Source organism: Falco biarmicus, chromosome 3, assembly GCF_023638135.1.
Source record: "Falco biarmicus isolate bFalBia1 chromosome 3, bFalBia1.pri, whole genome shotgun sequence".
Lineage (NCBI taxonomy): Eukaryota > Metazoa > Chordata > Aves > Falconiformes > Falconidae > Falco > Falco biarmicus.
In genome coordinates this window covers 66,247,792-66,261,613 of record NC_079290.1, presented here as the reverse complement: position 1 = coordinate 66,261,613, position 13,822 = coordinate 66,247,792, and the positions used below count along the sequence as shown (strand labels likewise).

General features: G+C 37.3%; 1 protein-coding gene across 1 annotated transcript in view; it reads right to left on the bottom strand.

Moving 5' to 3' along the window:
- Nucleotides 1-13,822, bottom strand: part of DOK6 (docking protein 6) — a 253,584-nt gene that overhangs the window by 36,885 nt on the left and 202,877 nt on the right. The window contains exon 7 of the mRNA XM_056333389.1: nucleotides 5,961-6,078. Coding sequence (XP_056189364.1) covers nucleotides 5,961-6,078 — 118 coding nt within the window. The remainder of the gene's footprint in view (nucleotides 1-5,960; nucleotides 6,079-13,822) is intronic.

The following is a 13,822-nucleotide window of genomic DNA, read 5'->3' as shown; positions in this document are numbered from 1 at the left end:
CACGTATTCATGAAGTCATTAAGCTAAGACATAAGAGATTTATAACTAAGAATTTGTGTAGTTTGCACTGAAGAACTTGCATTTCTTTGGTTTTGTTGGGGAGAGGAGGCAATCACCCAATATTTAACTGCTATTCTTACACCGGGTTTTCCGTTGTAAATTGAGATTACAATGACTTCTACACTTTCTGGTCTAGCGCAGAATAACCTCATTGATGACCTCACTGGAGGACCATCTTCTGAGACAAAGAGCATCACCATATAGAGCTTAAATGAAATCAGAACTTCTGACAGCAGAATATGCTTTATTAATATTTTTTGGCTTTCCTCTCCTATTTTTCATGGCCCATAACTGTAAGAACCTCTTACCTCAGCAATCATTTGTCAGAGTGAAAGGGAATATGTCAAGATACTCTTTAGAGTTTGTCAGCAATGCTCTTAATTAGCTACAGCAATCACTGTTGAACAAAATGAGGTTCTTCTTTACTAGTTTCTAAGACAGTTCCCATTTCCAATGTGCTATTTTAAAATCAGTCTAGCGATGCACTATTTTGCACAGAATTTCAAAGCTCAAAAGAAAAGGATTAAATCTACTGCAAGATTTGAGAAGTTCCACAATACAGTCATTTAAAATCATGTAGCTCTTAAGTAGTTTCTACTCAGTAAGTATCTTGTTTCAGTTGTCCTTTATTCATACTTCAAATTTTATAGGCTTCATTTTACTAATGCGAAAGTCCTGATGAGATTCAGCAAAGGAAATGGGAAGGTAGCAGGCTATAAAACCTTTCAGTTTTAGCTGCTGGTAGACACTTAGTGAAACATTACGGAGTTATCAGGTTTATATAACAGATATATTCTAACATTTTGTGTGATTCACATTATTCTGGCAAAAAGATTAGATGGGGAAATGGATTCTGTACTCTGTTGCTGGGCATATGAACAAACAATGGAAATGCCAAAAAGATGAATGTTCTCCAATTCATTTTACTTACTTCAGTTTGCACAAAAGTGCAGAAGCCCCCATTGGAAATTCCTGCAGGATGAGCTTAAGGAGGGCTGAAGAGGATGATTCAAACCCTTCTAAATATTTAGCAACTTGAATATTCTCTGATTACTTTTAATGACATATCAGAACTTCTACTTTGGAAAGGCTGGAAACTTATGTAGCTGAGAGAGAACATGTGTATGATTTTCTCTCCTTTTTACATACAAATCCTTTTAGTTGAATGGGTTAATAGTACATGTTATTCTACTTAAAATATATTCAGAAACAAAAGAAGGGTGAGCTCTCACCCTACAAGGCCAAAAGACAAGTGGCAATGCAGGCTTGTTTACCAAGGCCAAAGAGGAGCCACAGTTTCCCTTTGTTTTGATTTGCAAAAGCATTTTTATTTTTCTTGCGTCTTTAGTGTGAAATACAAAAGGTAACTGTATATCAACAGCAAAATTCTTACAGACTTCATTGAGGCCAGTTTTTATTTCTGTCTGGGTTTGGTTTTGATATGTACTTACAAGCTTAAGTCATGCTCCCAGCCTGTCATGTCTTATTGAAGGCTATAGTTTTATTTCTCAAAGTTCCTCACTAAGTTTAAAAATGTCACTTTAGGTCTTCTTAGGAGGCATCTCAGTATTTTTCAGTGTAATTTAATTACTTTGTTAGGGGTTTATCTCAAAATGTGGTATGCATTTTGTGATAGACCAAATAACCATTTTTTATAAGCAACTTGCGATAAGCAATTTACTGTGGAAGAAAGCATAAGTGCTCTCTTTAAGAGGAAAACATGTAAGATGCTACTGGTGTAATTGTTGTACAAATATATGTTCCTTCACATGAGTACTGTCATAGAAATGAACAGGATTGCTTATGTGGGTAGGTGTTCATCACTTTTGAGTATGGATAGCAAAAATAAAGTCCAAATCAGGAATGCAAACCAGATTCAAACACAACAGGGGTGTTTAAAAGTGATTATTGATTTTAAATTCTTTGGAGAAAGGCCACACTGTATATAGATTTTCTGAACACAGTTTCCTCAGGGATTTCAGTAACTGCAATACAAAAAGCTAATGCAGGTTTCCATACCAAAATTTTATTTCACCTTATTTCTTTAATAATAGACAAACTTACTGTGTTTAAAATGTGTACTACCCAAATTCTCTAGAGTGAGAACTATAACACTAAATTTCAGCTAGCTGGAAATTCAGTCTGCAATCTTTTTTTATCCTAAAGAAATTTAACCCCCAAACCGCAAAATAATAAAAAAGCTGTATTAATGTTATTTATGATCTTTTGCTGTATAAAAACCCATGTGCTTTGTTTGTCAGTTTTTAATATATTGTGAAACAGTGCTAAATCTTATGGCAAATAGTAACAATAAACAACGAGTTATGAAGATACATACAGGGTGGGGTTTTTATTTTCATACTTACATGGCTCCTGTATTTTTCTCCTTAACCATGATTTCAGTTCACAAGCTTACTCTTGGCTAGTAATTTTGGTGGTTTTGTAGAACTTGATGTATAGAACCGCAAAACACAGCAATGAATGTTTATATTCCTTTGGGTTTGAATTCTTTATAGAGCTGTCTATTCATGAAAGTGTACAATTCATTTAAGCCTTACTCATGTATGCCCAAAAAATGGTATATATATATATGTGTGTATATATATATATATATATATATAATATATATATATAGATATATACACACCTTTTTTATTTCTTAAACTTCTTTATGATAAAAAAATCTGTAAGGACACTATTTCATTTCTGAACTGTAATTAAAGGCAAGATCTGGATTACCAATGTGTACACTTTAGAAAGAGGGATTGTGATTTGTAAAGCCATGGGTATCAGTGTGGATTTTAAGTGAAGTGACTGCAACACAGAAGTTTGGATAAAAATTTAACCTGGTGGCTGTAAAAACTTTGTGCTGTTTTCTGGCATGGCAGCAACTCCCCTTTTCTTTTTATTGTGCAACGCTGGGGCTTGACACATGCCCTATGTCATGTCAGATGGAGAGGAGAGGCAATGCACAGGGCTGAACAGGCACCGTTGTGTCAGCTAATGAGTCCCCATGCCACAACCTCTACAGCGGCTGCAGATCACAGATGGAAACTGTCAGACCTGCAGCACTGTACTGTAACGTTTGAAGTGAATGCTGGCAGTGATACGCTGCCACTGGTAAGACCCAACCACCAAGTTGTTCCCATTGACAAGATTAGACAAGATTAATTAGACAACTAAATTACTACTTTTATCTTAACAGTGCAGTCAAGAACTGAAAGAATGTAAGGAAGACAGAAATGGAAGAAAAGCTATATAAAGAGAGAAATCAGCCCACCTAATTTTTGGATTATTTTGTGCAGCCTGTGATCCTTTAGCACTATTATTCTGTGTTTTAATCTTTTCATGCCTTTACATGTAAGTGTTTTCATGGGCAGATGGACGATGATAAACCCAGCACCCATTTATTGAATTGTCTTTTCTCATATAACATGTAGTCTTAAAAAACAACAAAAAACAAATGACAACTTCCCCCACCTTCTTACTCTACAGCATATTCATTATCAGATCAACTCACACTATTAATTACGTTAAATTCAACTGCTAAATATCTCCTGAAAGGCCAATTAATCTAAGGTAGTATGAGCACATATTAATTTCTCCTTATACATCACCAACTGTTATTAATTAAATTCTAGTCACTTCAGACTGCAAGTTTGAAGTAATTGCCACTATGGAAAAACTTTTACACTGCACTTCAACAGTGAGTTCAGCTGTTCCTTTACTGATACTGATAGTAATCTGAATATAGGTAGATACTACTCTAGTTATTTCATTTTATAGTTTGTGAGATACTCAGAGGACTGTATTGAATTTCTTGAATGTAAAAAGCTTTGTCATAAATACGCACGAAGTGCAGAACTGTGTTTGGTGGATTATTCTCTAAGAAAGTGTCTCCTGAAGGTGTAACATACCTTTTAAAGCTCAGAGAAGATCACAGCAAGTGAATTTTTCCCCCTGCAACTGCTCCTCTCAGCTGGCTACTGTGCTAAAGTGGGGGCTGAAGTGATGCTTGCAACCCTCTTCCTCGCTACCTTCTAGTGAAATCTATGAAGCATCTGTGGTTTGATGCTTTGAAAACCAGTAGGTCTCTGCTGCGCTTGAACAGGTATTAGGAGAAAAAGGTATACTTTGCACTCCTTTCAGCTTCCATACAAATACATTTCATTTAATTAGTCATTGCAGCAGAAGGTTACAGATAATGAATAATATTCTTGCATGCAAAAGTTTTGCAGCCAGAGGAGACAAAATTGTCCTCTGGATGTATTTTTTATCCCACTGATAATACAGAATTAGTATCTCCTGAAATTCAAGTTTCAGTCATCATAGTACATATAAGAGAAATGAAATTCTTAAATTCTGAAATATTTATCAGACCCCTGTAATGGAAGAGTGAAATCTGCACACTTCCAAAAAGTAAAATTCTTAGTTTTAATAATACACTTCCAATATATTGTGACCTGCAAAGCTAGTTGGTATAGATATTAAACTGTTACTTGACATACCAAGTTTTGCTTCCCTTGACTGTAAAGGTAATTTATAAGAAACAAAAACCTTGCAGAGAATAAACAATGTTCCATACATTTATCTCACTTCATGTATATAATGACATGTTTACCATCTTTTTTCCAAAGGAAAGACCTATCAAGAACATAAGAAGAGAAACTCTAACATCTCTACAAAGAAAACTTTTTTTCCCCCCTCATTCTTATTGTGTTCGTGCAAAAAAATAAGTGATATGATGAATAGTTTTAAGGTGATCTACAAGTAAAATTTTTTTTCACAAACAACTTCTGCAAGGTTATTTTCTTTTTTCCATTACTGATATTGAACTGTAAGACCTGTAAGACTATAACCATGATTAGAAATTAACTTAGAAATAACCTTTGTTGTATGAGGGATGATGAGAAACAAATGCTGTACTGTTTAATGAGTCACGCACTGAATTCACAGCTCACCTGCTGTTTTTAATTTATGTGACAATTTACAAAACAAAACACTTCATGTTTTTTATCTATATACTGCATTTCACTTATTTTCATGGAAACATACTGTGTTTTCTTGCATTTGGTACTCTTGTTTGTGAGCAGTTTCTAAACTCCTTTCTAAATGTAAATTGCTTATGCAAGCAGATTTAAAAGAGAAGTGAAACAAAAACCTTGAGTTCTTTCCAAGTAACACAAAGGTATATGTTTGTGGTACGTTGTTATTCTTAAAAAGTGAAAACATTAATAGTAAGGTCTACATTTTAAATGTAACAATAATTTCAGTTTCCTAAATGATACAAATTGATTTCATCTTAAAAGCAGTGAATCATCATCATCGTCATCAAGTTGTGTTAATTATAGCATTTAAAGTCTTAAGCAAATAGCTTAGAATCTAAACGTATGAAAGAGAACTGGAGACAGAAACAGATGATATGTATATATAGAAGGCTTGTAAGTTAGTCAAATCAACAGTTTGCATATATGATTCACCAAGCAAATTCACCAAGAATAGCTCCCATTCCTAGAATTATTTTGTTTTAGTCCTGCAACTCATATCGACACTTTATGTAGATTTAATTGGGTGCCCTGAGGTTGCCCAAACACATACACAGCCTTATTGGAAGATAATACTAAAACAACCTGACATTCATTAGCTACTGAGAAGCTACATTGAGCCAAATTGTCTATCCAGCTTTATGTGGTGATTCTGGGAATAATTTTCACTATTAGTTTACAAAACGACTAAAAGAAACCTGTTTTATGTAAATTTGGGAATCCTGCAGAGGTTCCTGACAACTGATAAAATGAAATGGAGAGAAAATAACCAGTGCAAATAAAAAGCAATTTGCATGAATTTTGGTCAAATGGAAAGAAGCTAATGGACATGGCATTTACTTGTAAGGAACTTGCCTTGTAAACTGTAGATTTCTCCAACGCTGTTCTGCCGGGTGATGTGATGCCAATATGCACTACGAGGAAGTGAGATCGACTTGGATAATGTCATTGGTTCAGACAGACTTGTCTGGAGCTAAAAACCAAAGCAAACATAAACGGAAGATCATATATAACCATACTTGACAATCTCAAAACTGTAAATGGAATGAATGTTGTTATGAAGATACTATTTCCTGAATTACCACAGGTTTTATAATATAATTTAAATGTGTTATAAGCATCAGCACTGTGAATACCCAGGAAAAAGGTGCAAAACTGTATTTGAGTATATAAGTTCATTAGCAGAGGTTAGCATTAGAACACAGGAAAATGTCCTTTATCTACAGCTGTTCTTGTTGCTGCCAGGATTTTGTTATTCTCTTCTTTAGCTTTACGCTAATGATGGGTCAGCATATGCCTAAAATCTTAAACCCCTTTGCAATCACATTTCTTCTTGGAATGAATACCCAGAATTCTCTCTGCTAAGAGAGAAGCTGAGACAACAGTAGAGATTTAGCAATAAAGAGTCATTAAACCTCTACTTCTCCTTTCAAGTGGAGTCACCTCATCACCAGTAGCAGGCTACCCCGTCAAGAGAAAATTTTCCCATTCCGGGGGACTTAATGTAACCAAAACTGTGAACTGCATGAGAAATGTCCATGTGTACAAGAGCTGCAGGACAGAAACCTGACAGGAGGAATGTAAACTTTATTAAAGACAGCTGTCTCCAATGGACTACAGATGTGAGTGAAAGACAAGACCAGGCTATAGAAAAAACAATGATGGAGTATTGTGTATCCTGACAACCTCTTGGGGCATCCTATATAAATGCTGCTTTCTCTGTCTAGAAGAAAAAACAATCTACCTGCAAAATTTTTGTATTTCTGGCTTTAAAGAATATAAAATGTGGTCAGTGATTTGCAAGATCTAACAAATTATGATGACGCTGTGGAGTATAAATTATTCAGGTGATATCTGGTAGGGTCAACACTGAAGCATCAGATATGTCTGAAGATTTAGAGTGGAAAACCCCTTAATTTCAGGTGCGGCATCAGGATGGTGAGGGTGATACTCAAAGGTTGTGCCTAGAAACCCGCATTTTCAGAGAGTCCAGCTACAGAGCAGAAAGTATTCAAGGTCTGGACCATTTAGTGCAGGCTAATGATTAACTCTGAGGGATTCTGCATTCAGAATCAAAATGACAAATTAAAAAAGCGCCACTTTTACCTGTACGAACTCATGCTATTCTGTAATAATGAAAACCAAAACCCTTTTAGAGACTGTATCTACCCAAAGTTCTACAATTATTTCATTTTTGAGTACTAACACAATTGGATGTGTGTCAGGTATTTTGCTTCAGATCAAGTGCAATTACTTCCACTGTTGTTTTCCTGAGAACTGTCATAAAAATTACTCCTTGTCTACAGCTAATGCCTTTTCTGAAAGAAATTTAGAGACTTCATCCTAGATACTTGTCCCTTTTGCTTTTGCACTATGTCTCAGAAAAAAACAATTGACTTCTCCTCTACCCTTTTCTGAATTAGTTAACTCAAAGAATATTTCACTATGGAAAATCAAGTAAATAACCTTTAAACTTTTCTCCTTTTCTTGAAACGTGCAGGCCAACAGTTTTCTGCACAGATTTATTTCTGTCCTTAATTTAACATAAATATATCAGTTCAAAAAATATCTTTAAACATTATTTCATCTATCTCCTTAAGCCTGTTTGCCACTTACAAAATGAAATCAACATCTCTGAGTATGGGTCTCTTCTTATGTCAGAGGCCGATGTTCACCTGTGGCTTCCAACACTGGCACATTTTCCTCAGGAGCTGGAGCAACAGGCTCAGATGCATTAGCATCAACTGTACAGAAAGGGCCCATAACGGCAGAGGTAGCACAGACACACAGGAGAAATAAACACTTTGATCTGAGAATGAATTTGAGGTAGTTCTGCCCCTCTGCTCTGGTGAGACCCCACTTGGATACTGGGTACAGCTCTGGAGTCTTCAGTACAAGGAAGACAAGGACCTGTTGGAGCAGGTCCAGAGGGGGGCTACAAAAGTGATCAGAGGGATGGAACACCTCTCCTGTGCAGAAAGGGTGAAACAGCTGGGCTTGTTCAGCAAGGAGAAGGCTCTGGGGAGACCTGATTGTGGCCATTCGTATTTAAAGGGGGCTTAGAAGAAAGATGGGAACAGATTTTTTATTAGAGCCTGCAGCAATAGGACAAGGAGTAATGGTTTTAAACTAAAAAAGGGTAGATTCAGACTAGACACAAGGGAGAAATTTGTTACAGTGAGGGTGGTGAGACACTGGCACAGGTTGCCCAGAGAGGTGGTAGATGCCCCGTCCCTGGAAACTTTCAAGGTCAAGCTGGATGGGGCTCTGAGCAACCTGATCTAGTTGAAGCTGTCCCTCCTCACTGCAGGGGGGATTGGACTAGATGACCTTTAAAGGTCCTTTCCAAACCAAACTGTTCTACAATTTCACTGAGGGTTTTTTTTGCAGATTTGCATCTATGAATGAAACTTAATCTTTGGTATTTAGTATAGAAATATAGAGGAAAGTAAAAGCAGTATATCAAATTAAACATATATCACATATTAACATAGCATTAAATAAAACCTGCACCTAGAATGATCTTGCTACAAATATTTCTCGAATCTGAAGACTTCAGGAAATGAAAAACATAATCCAGACATTTTTTCCCAACTTAAGAGGGAAAAAATGATGATGGAATTAGAACTTGGGTGAAAAGAAATGTAGAAATGAATACATCAGAACCACATCAGGGATTTTTTTGGTGGCAATATTGGAGTACTGTGTTGAGTTCTGGGCTCCCCAGTTCAAGAGACAGAGAGCTACTGGAGAGGGCCCAGCGGAGGGCTATGAAGATGATGAGGGGACTGGAGCATCTCCCTTATGCGGAAAGGCTGAGAGAGATGGGCCTGGTTAGCCTGGGGAAGAGAAGACTGAGAGGGAGTCTGATCAATGTCTACAAATATCTTAAGGGCAAGTTTCAGGAGGACGGGGCCAGGCTCTTTTCAGTGGTGCCCAGTGACAGGACAATGGGCAATGGGCACAAACTGCAACACAGACAGTTCCATCTGAATGTGAGGAAGAACTTCTTTACACTGAGGGTGACAGAGCCTTGGAACACCCAGAGAGGCTGTGGAGTCTCCTCCTCTGGAGACATTCAAACCCTGCCTGGATGCAAACCTGTGCAACCTGCTGCAGGTGAACCTTCTTTAGCTGGGGGTTGGACTAGATGATCTTCAGAGGTCCCCTCCAACCTTGACCGTTCTGTGATTTTATAATATAAAACATAGTTTTGTTATATGATATGAAAAACCTAGTAGTTAGGTTTCCTCCAGAATTTTGCTTTGATAAGATACCTTTCACACAGTGAATATCACATTTCTTTGTGTATCCAAATCCAAAATATCCAAAATATCAAGTCATATGAAGTCTTTTCTTTCCAGCAACAGCTTTATAATTCTTATAGAACTATTTGTTTAAAATAGACATACAAAATAACAGATCTATTAATGTGTCACGGTAAGTAGTTCCCCATAGTCTTCATTATTGTTCTTTCATGAAACAAAGCTTTAGGTTTAAATTTTATTTTAATTCCCATAGGCCATCTCCATTGACTTAAAACAGGTTTGTTACTCTGATATCAATAATGAATACAATTCCAAGAATGGAGCCTGTTAAATGTATTAGGGTTCTGAACTTTGATCTGTTTAGCATATTATTCCCTCATTTTCTTTTACCATTAAAAAGGTCAAAACACTGAAGGCGACAGAAAATACATTTGGCCTGGGGAGAACTCGACAATATACAATTCATGCAATTATTTAGCCTGCAATAAAGAGTTTGCTTTTTACAGATATGCTCTGGAAATACATTAGTTTATTATGGATTAAAAAACCCGGCTCATTTCACATTCTCTTTAGAGTCTTTAAACAAACGGCAAAAGAACTAGGTCAGAGAAGACTAACAAGAATTGTAGTCTGGAAATATGAATTGCATATGACAATTTAGATTTTTTTCTTTATAACTCTAAAGAAGGTTGCTTTGTGTGCTATATGTTGAAGAGGAAGAGGGTTCAAGAAGTACATTTCAGTTCTTAAGAGTCCATTAGCTGACAGTGGAACAGCACAGATTCATTTAATTTGTATCCACAGTGAAAAATTACTAGAGTTTACGAATCACACAATCAGGAAGGTAGCACCAGCTGAGGTACCAGCTCAGCTGTCAGCTAAGTTTGGAGAATAAGCAGGAAGGAAGAAGATTTTTTGGTTGGGTTTTTTTTTGGTTTTTTTTTTTAATGTTTTCGGTAATGACCAAGAAAAAGGTGTCATGTTTGCTTTTTTTGCAAAAACCAGATACTGTTCTCCCATGTTTAACTTGTGTGCGAAGACACATAGACCCGTTCTATGAAAAGCAGTTCCCATCCAGAACTGTTGAAGCAGATTATTCCTTCTTAAGCACAGTGTTTTGCTGATGTTTCTGTTGAATTTTATTCTGCTGTTCCAAACCATGTTTGCAACTTGTCATATTGAATTCTGCCACTTCATTGACGCACCTTTATATTGTCTTATAACTAGGATCTGGAAGTCTAATAATTAATTTGTGTCTTGATCCAGAACTTCTATGAAAAGACTTAATAAAACTGGATGCAGATATATTCCTATGAAAGTCCAGTGAGAATATTCTTCCCTTTTGTGACATGTTACTAATAATTACTCTTTGGTTATAATTTCCCCATAACCCTTTGCTCATGATCATTTAGCTTGCTTAGGAAATAGTCAAGTGTTATTCGGACTGTGTTCATTACTTAAAGATGCTACTATTAACATAAACTTATAGGTATCAGCATAGTATTTATTTGCCATGCACTGATTTATATTTATTTTTAATTTTTATCCAGCTTGCTGGTCTTGACAGAATACACAATATTGGCAAAAAATCCAATATATGACCTCACAAGTCTTCTGAAAAGACTTATAGAAAAGCTAGGTGTGAAAGTAATTTTGGCCTTTATAATATATTTCTAGAATGTAGGTTTTTAGTAGCTATTCTAAACTTGTTATGACCTTTTAGAGAGTTTCTTGATCAATTACGGAGGAAAAAATCTTGAAATAATAACACCGCTTTGCAGTGCCAAGGTGGATGATGATTATTCTTTGGTGGTGGAATAACATTATGTATGAATAATAAAGCAATGGTGAAAGAAAAGTGTTCTGAAAGGAGATTCAATGGGATTTTTTTTTTCTCAGATCTCCTTGGCCACACTATATAGAGAGAATTGGGACAGTTTGCTGCTTTTCTGGCATAAGTGTGTTGGTCTTTTTCTTTGCCGCCCCCCCGCGCCCCCCTTCCCTCTTTATTTCTTTTCCTCTAAAAGAAGCTCATAGTAGATCACTTTGTTATCTGACAGAATGGATTAATGTTGGAGAAGAGTAGCTGGATATTACAGCACATTGGGATTATATTTGTTGAATGTCAGTAAGGTGTGTGTCTTCATATTCTGTCACATAACTGGTTTTGTTTCTTTCATCAAAGGAGTTTTCTCTCTATGAAAACTATACTAATTACTGTGAGGGCAGAAGGTCAGGTTCTTACAACTTTACAAGGTTTGAGCCATCGTATTATACATAGATATTATATGAAATAGTTTATCCATTTTTCATTGCATAAAACCATTCACTAATAATGTGGGAGATTATGTCAACATGAACAGAGCTGAGACTATTTGAAGCCTGACTATACAGTAGGTCTTAATGGAAACAAACACAACTAAATGGTAGGAGTCTAACACATGGGAGAAATTGCTAGGAGGTTGAGCTAATTTCTTCAATAAATATATATGATATATATGATAGAGAATTCAGTATTGCACAGACATTATTTACATATTGACTGTTCTTTTTGTTACCATGAAATGGAAACTTCCATGAAAGAGAGGTACTGGTTAACATGAAGGAAAAGATTTTGCTGATAGATATTTGCTGACCTGAAAATATACAGCATTTGGGGATAAGACTGTGTGGAAATATGAATCAACTTCTCTAAGCATCATCCAGCACAGTCTTCAGGTTTTAAAAGTAAAAATCTAGGGTTTTTGAAGGTGCTCAGTATTGACACACTTGTTTAAAGGTATGGCTATTTCCAGATGGGAAATGGGGAGGATCAGAGTAAAAAAAAAACACCTAGAATTGAAAAGCAAAATCCAAAATAACACCACATGCCTACACATTGTATTCAAGTAAAAAATGGAAATCAGTCACAGTCCTATTTATCACGTTGACTCATGAATGCTTAAAGTGAAGGCATGTGGCATAGGATGCACTAATACTGATCAGTTTAAACTCTGGAGTATTAGTTAACCTTCAAAGATATGTTCTAGGGGTCATTCATCTCAAGCAGTTCATCACTGAAATGTTCATTTTCAGCTTTGTCTCATTTGAAAAACAAGCAGTGAATTATGTGCATCATTATGAGTGTTTGTTAGTAGGTGACATAAAATACAAGTCAATGATGTGAGGGCTTGGAGGAGTTCACTGATTTAAGGAGTTAACAGTAGCCAGTAGAGTAGAGATGTTACTTGGTTTGCCAAAACAACACTGCGACTGGGACAGGTACCCGAGGATAGGAGGAAAGCCAATGTCACTGTTATCTTCAAGAAGGGCAAGAAGGAGGACCCAGGGAACTACAGGCTGTCAGCCTCACTCTGGTCCCTAGGAAGATGATGGAGCAGCTAATCCTGAAAATAATTTCAAGGCACGTGAAGGATAAGAAGGTCGTCAGGACTGGTCAGCATGGATTCACCAAAAGGAAGACATGCTTGATCAATCTGATACTATTCTATGATGAAATGACTGGCTTGATAGACAAGAGGAGGGCAGTGGATATTGTCTACTTTGACTTCAAGAAGGCTTTTGACACTGTTTCCCTTAAGATCCTCATGGAGAAGCTGAAGTATGGGCTGGCTGAGCAGCCCATTTCAATGAAGTGGATTGAAAACTGGCTGAAGGGATGGGCTTAGAGGGTGGTGATCAGTGGCATGAAATCTAGTTGGAGGCCAGTAACTAGCAGTGTACCCCAGGAGTCAGTACTGGATGCGGTCCTGTTCAATATCTTCGTTAATGATAAAAATGAGTGACCAGAGTGCACCCTCAGTAGATATGTCAGAAAACTGGGAGGAGTGGTGATAAACCAGATGACCATGCTGTCATCCAGAGGAGCCTCAACAGGCTGGAGAAATGGGCTGACCAGAACTTCATGCAGTTCAACAAGGGGAAGTTCGAAGTCCTGCACCTGGGGAGGAACAACCCCAGGCACCACTGTATGCTGGAGTTCACCAATCTGGAAAGCAGCTTTTCAGAAAAGGACCTGTGGGTGCTGGTGGACACCAAGCTGAACATGAGCCAGCAAGATGCCCTTGTGGCAGAGAAGGCCACCAGTATTCTGGGCTGCATTAGGAGGACTGTTGTGAGCAGGTCAAGAGAGGTGATCCTTCCTCTCTACTCAGCACTGGTGAGGCCACAGCTGGAGTGTTGGGTGCAGTTCTGGGCTCCCCAGTGCAAGAGAGACATTGACATGCTGGAAAGAGTCCAGGAAAGCACCACTAAGACTACAAAGGGACTGGAACATTTCTTCTATGAGGGAAGACTGAGACAGATGGGACTCTTTAGCCTGTAGCAAAGGCGGCTCCAGGGGGATCTTACCAATGTTAGTAAATACCTGAGGGAGGGTGCAAAGAAGACAGAGCCAGGCTCTTTTCAGTGGTGCCCAGTGACAGGACCAGTGGCAATGGCCACAAACTG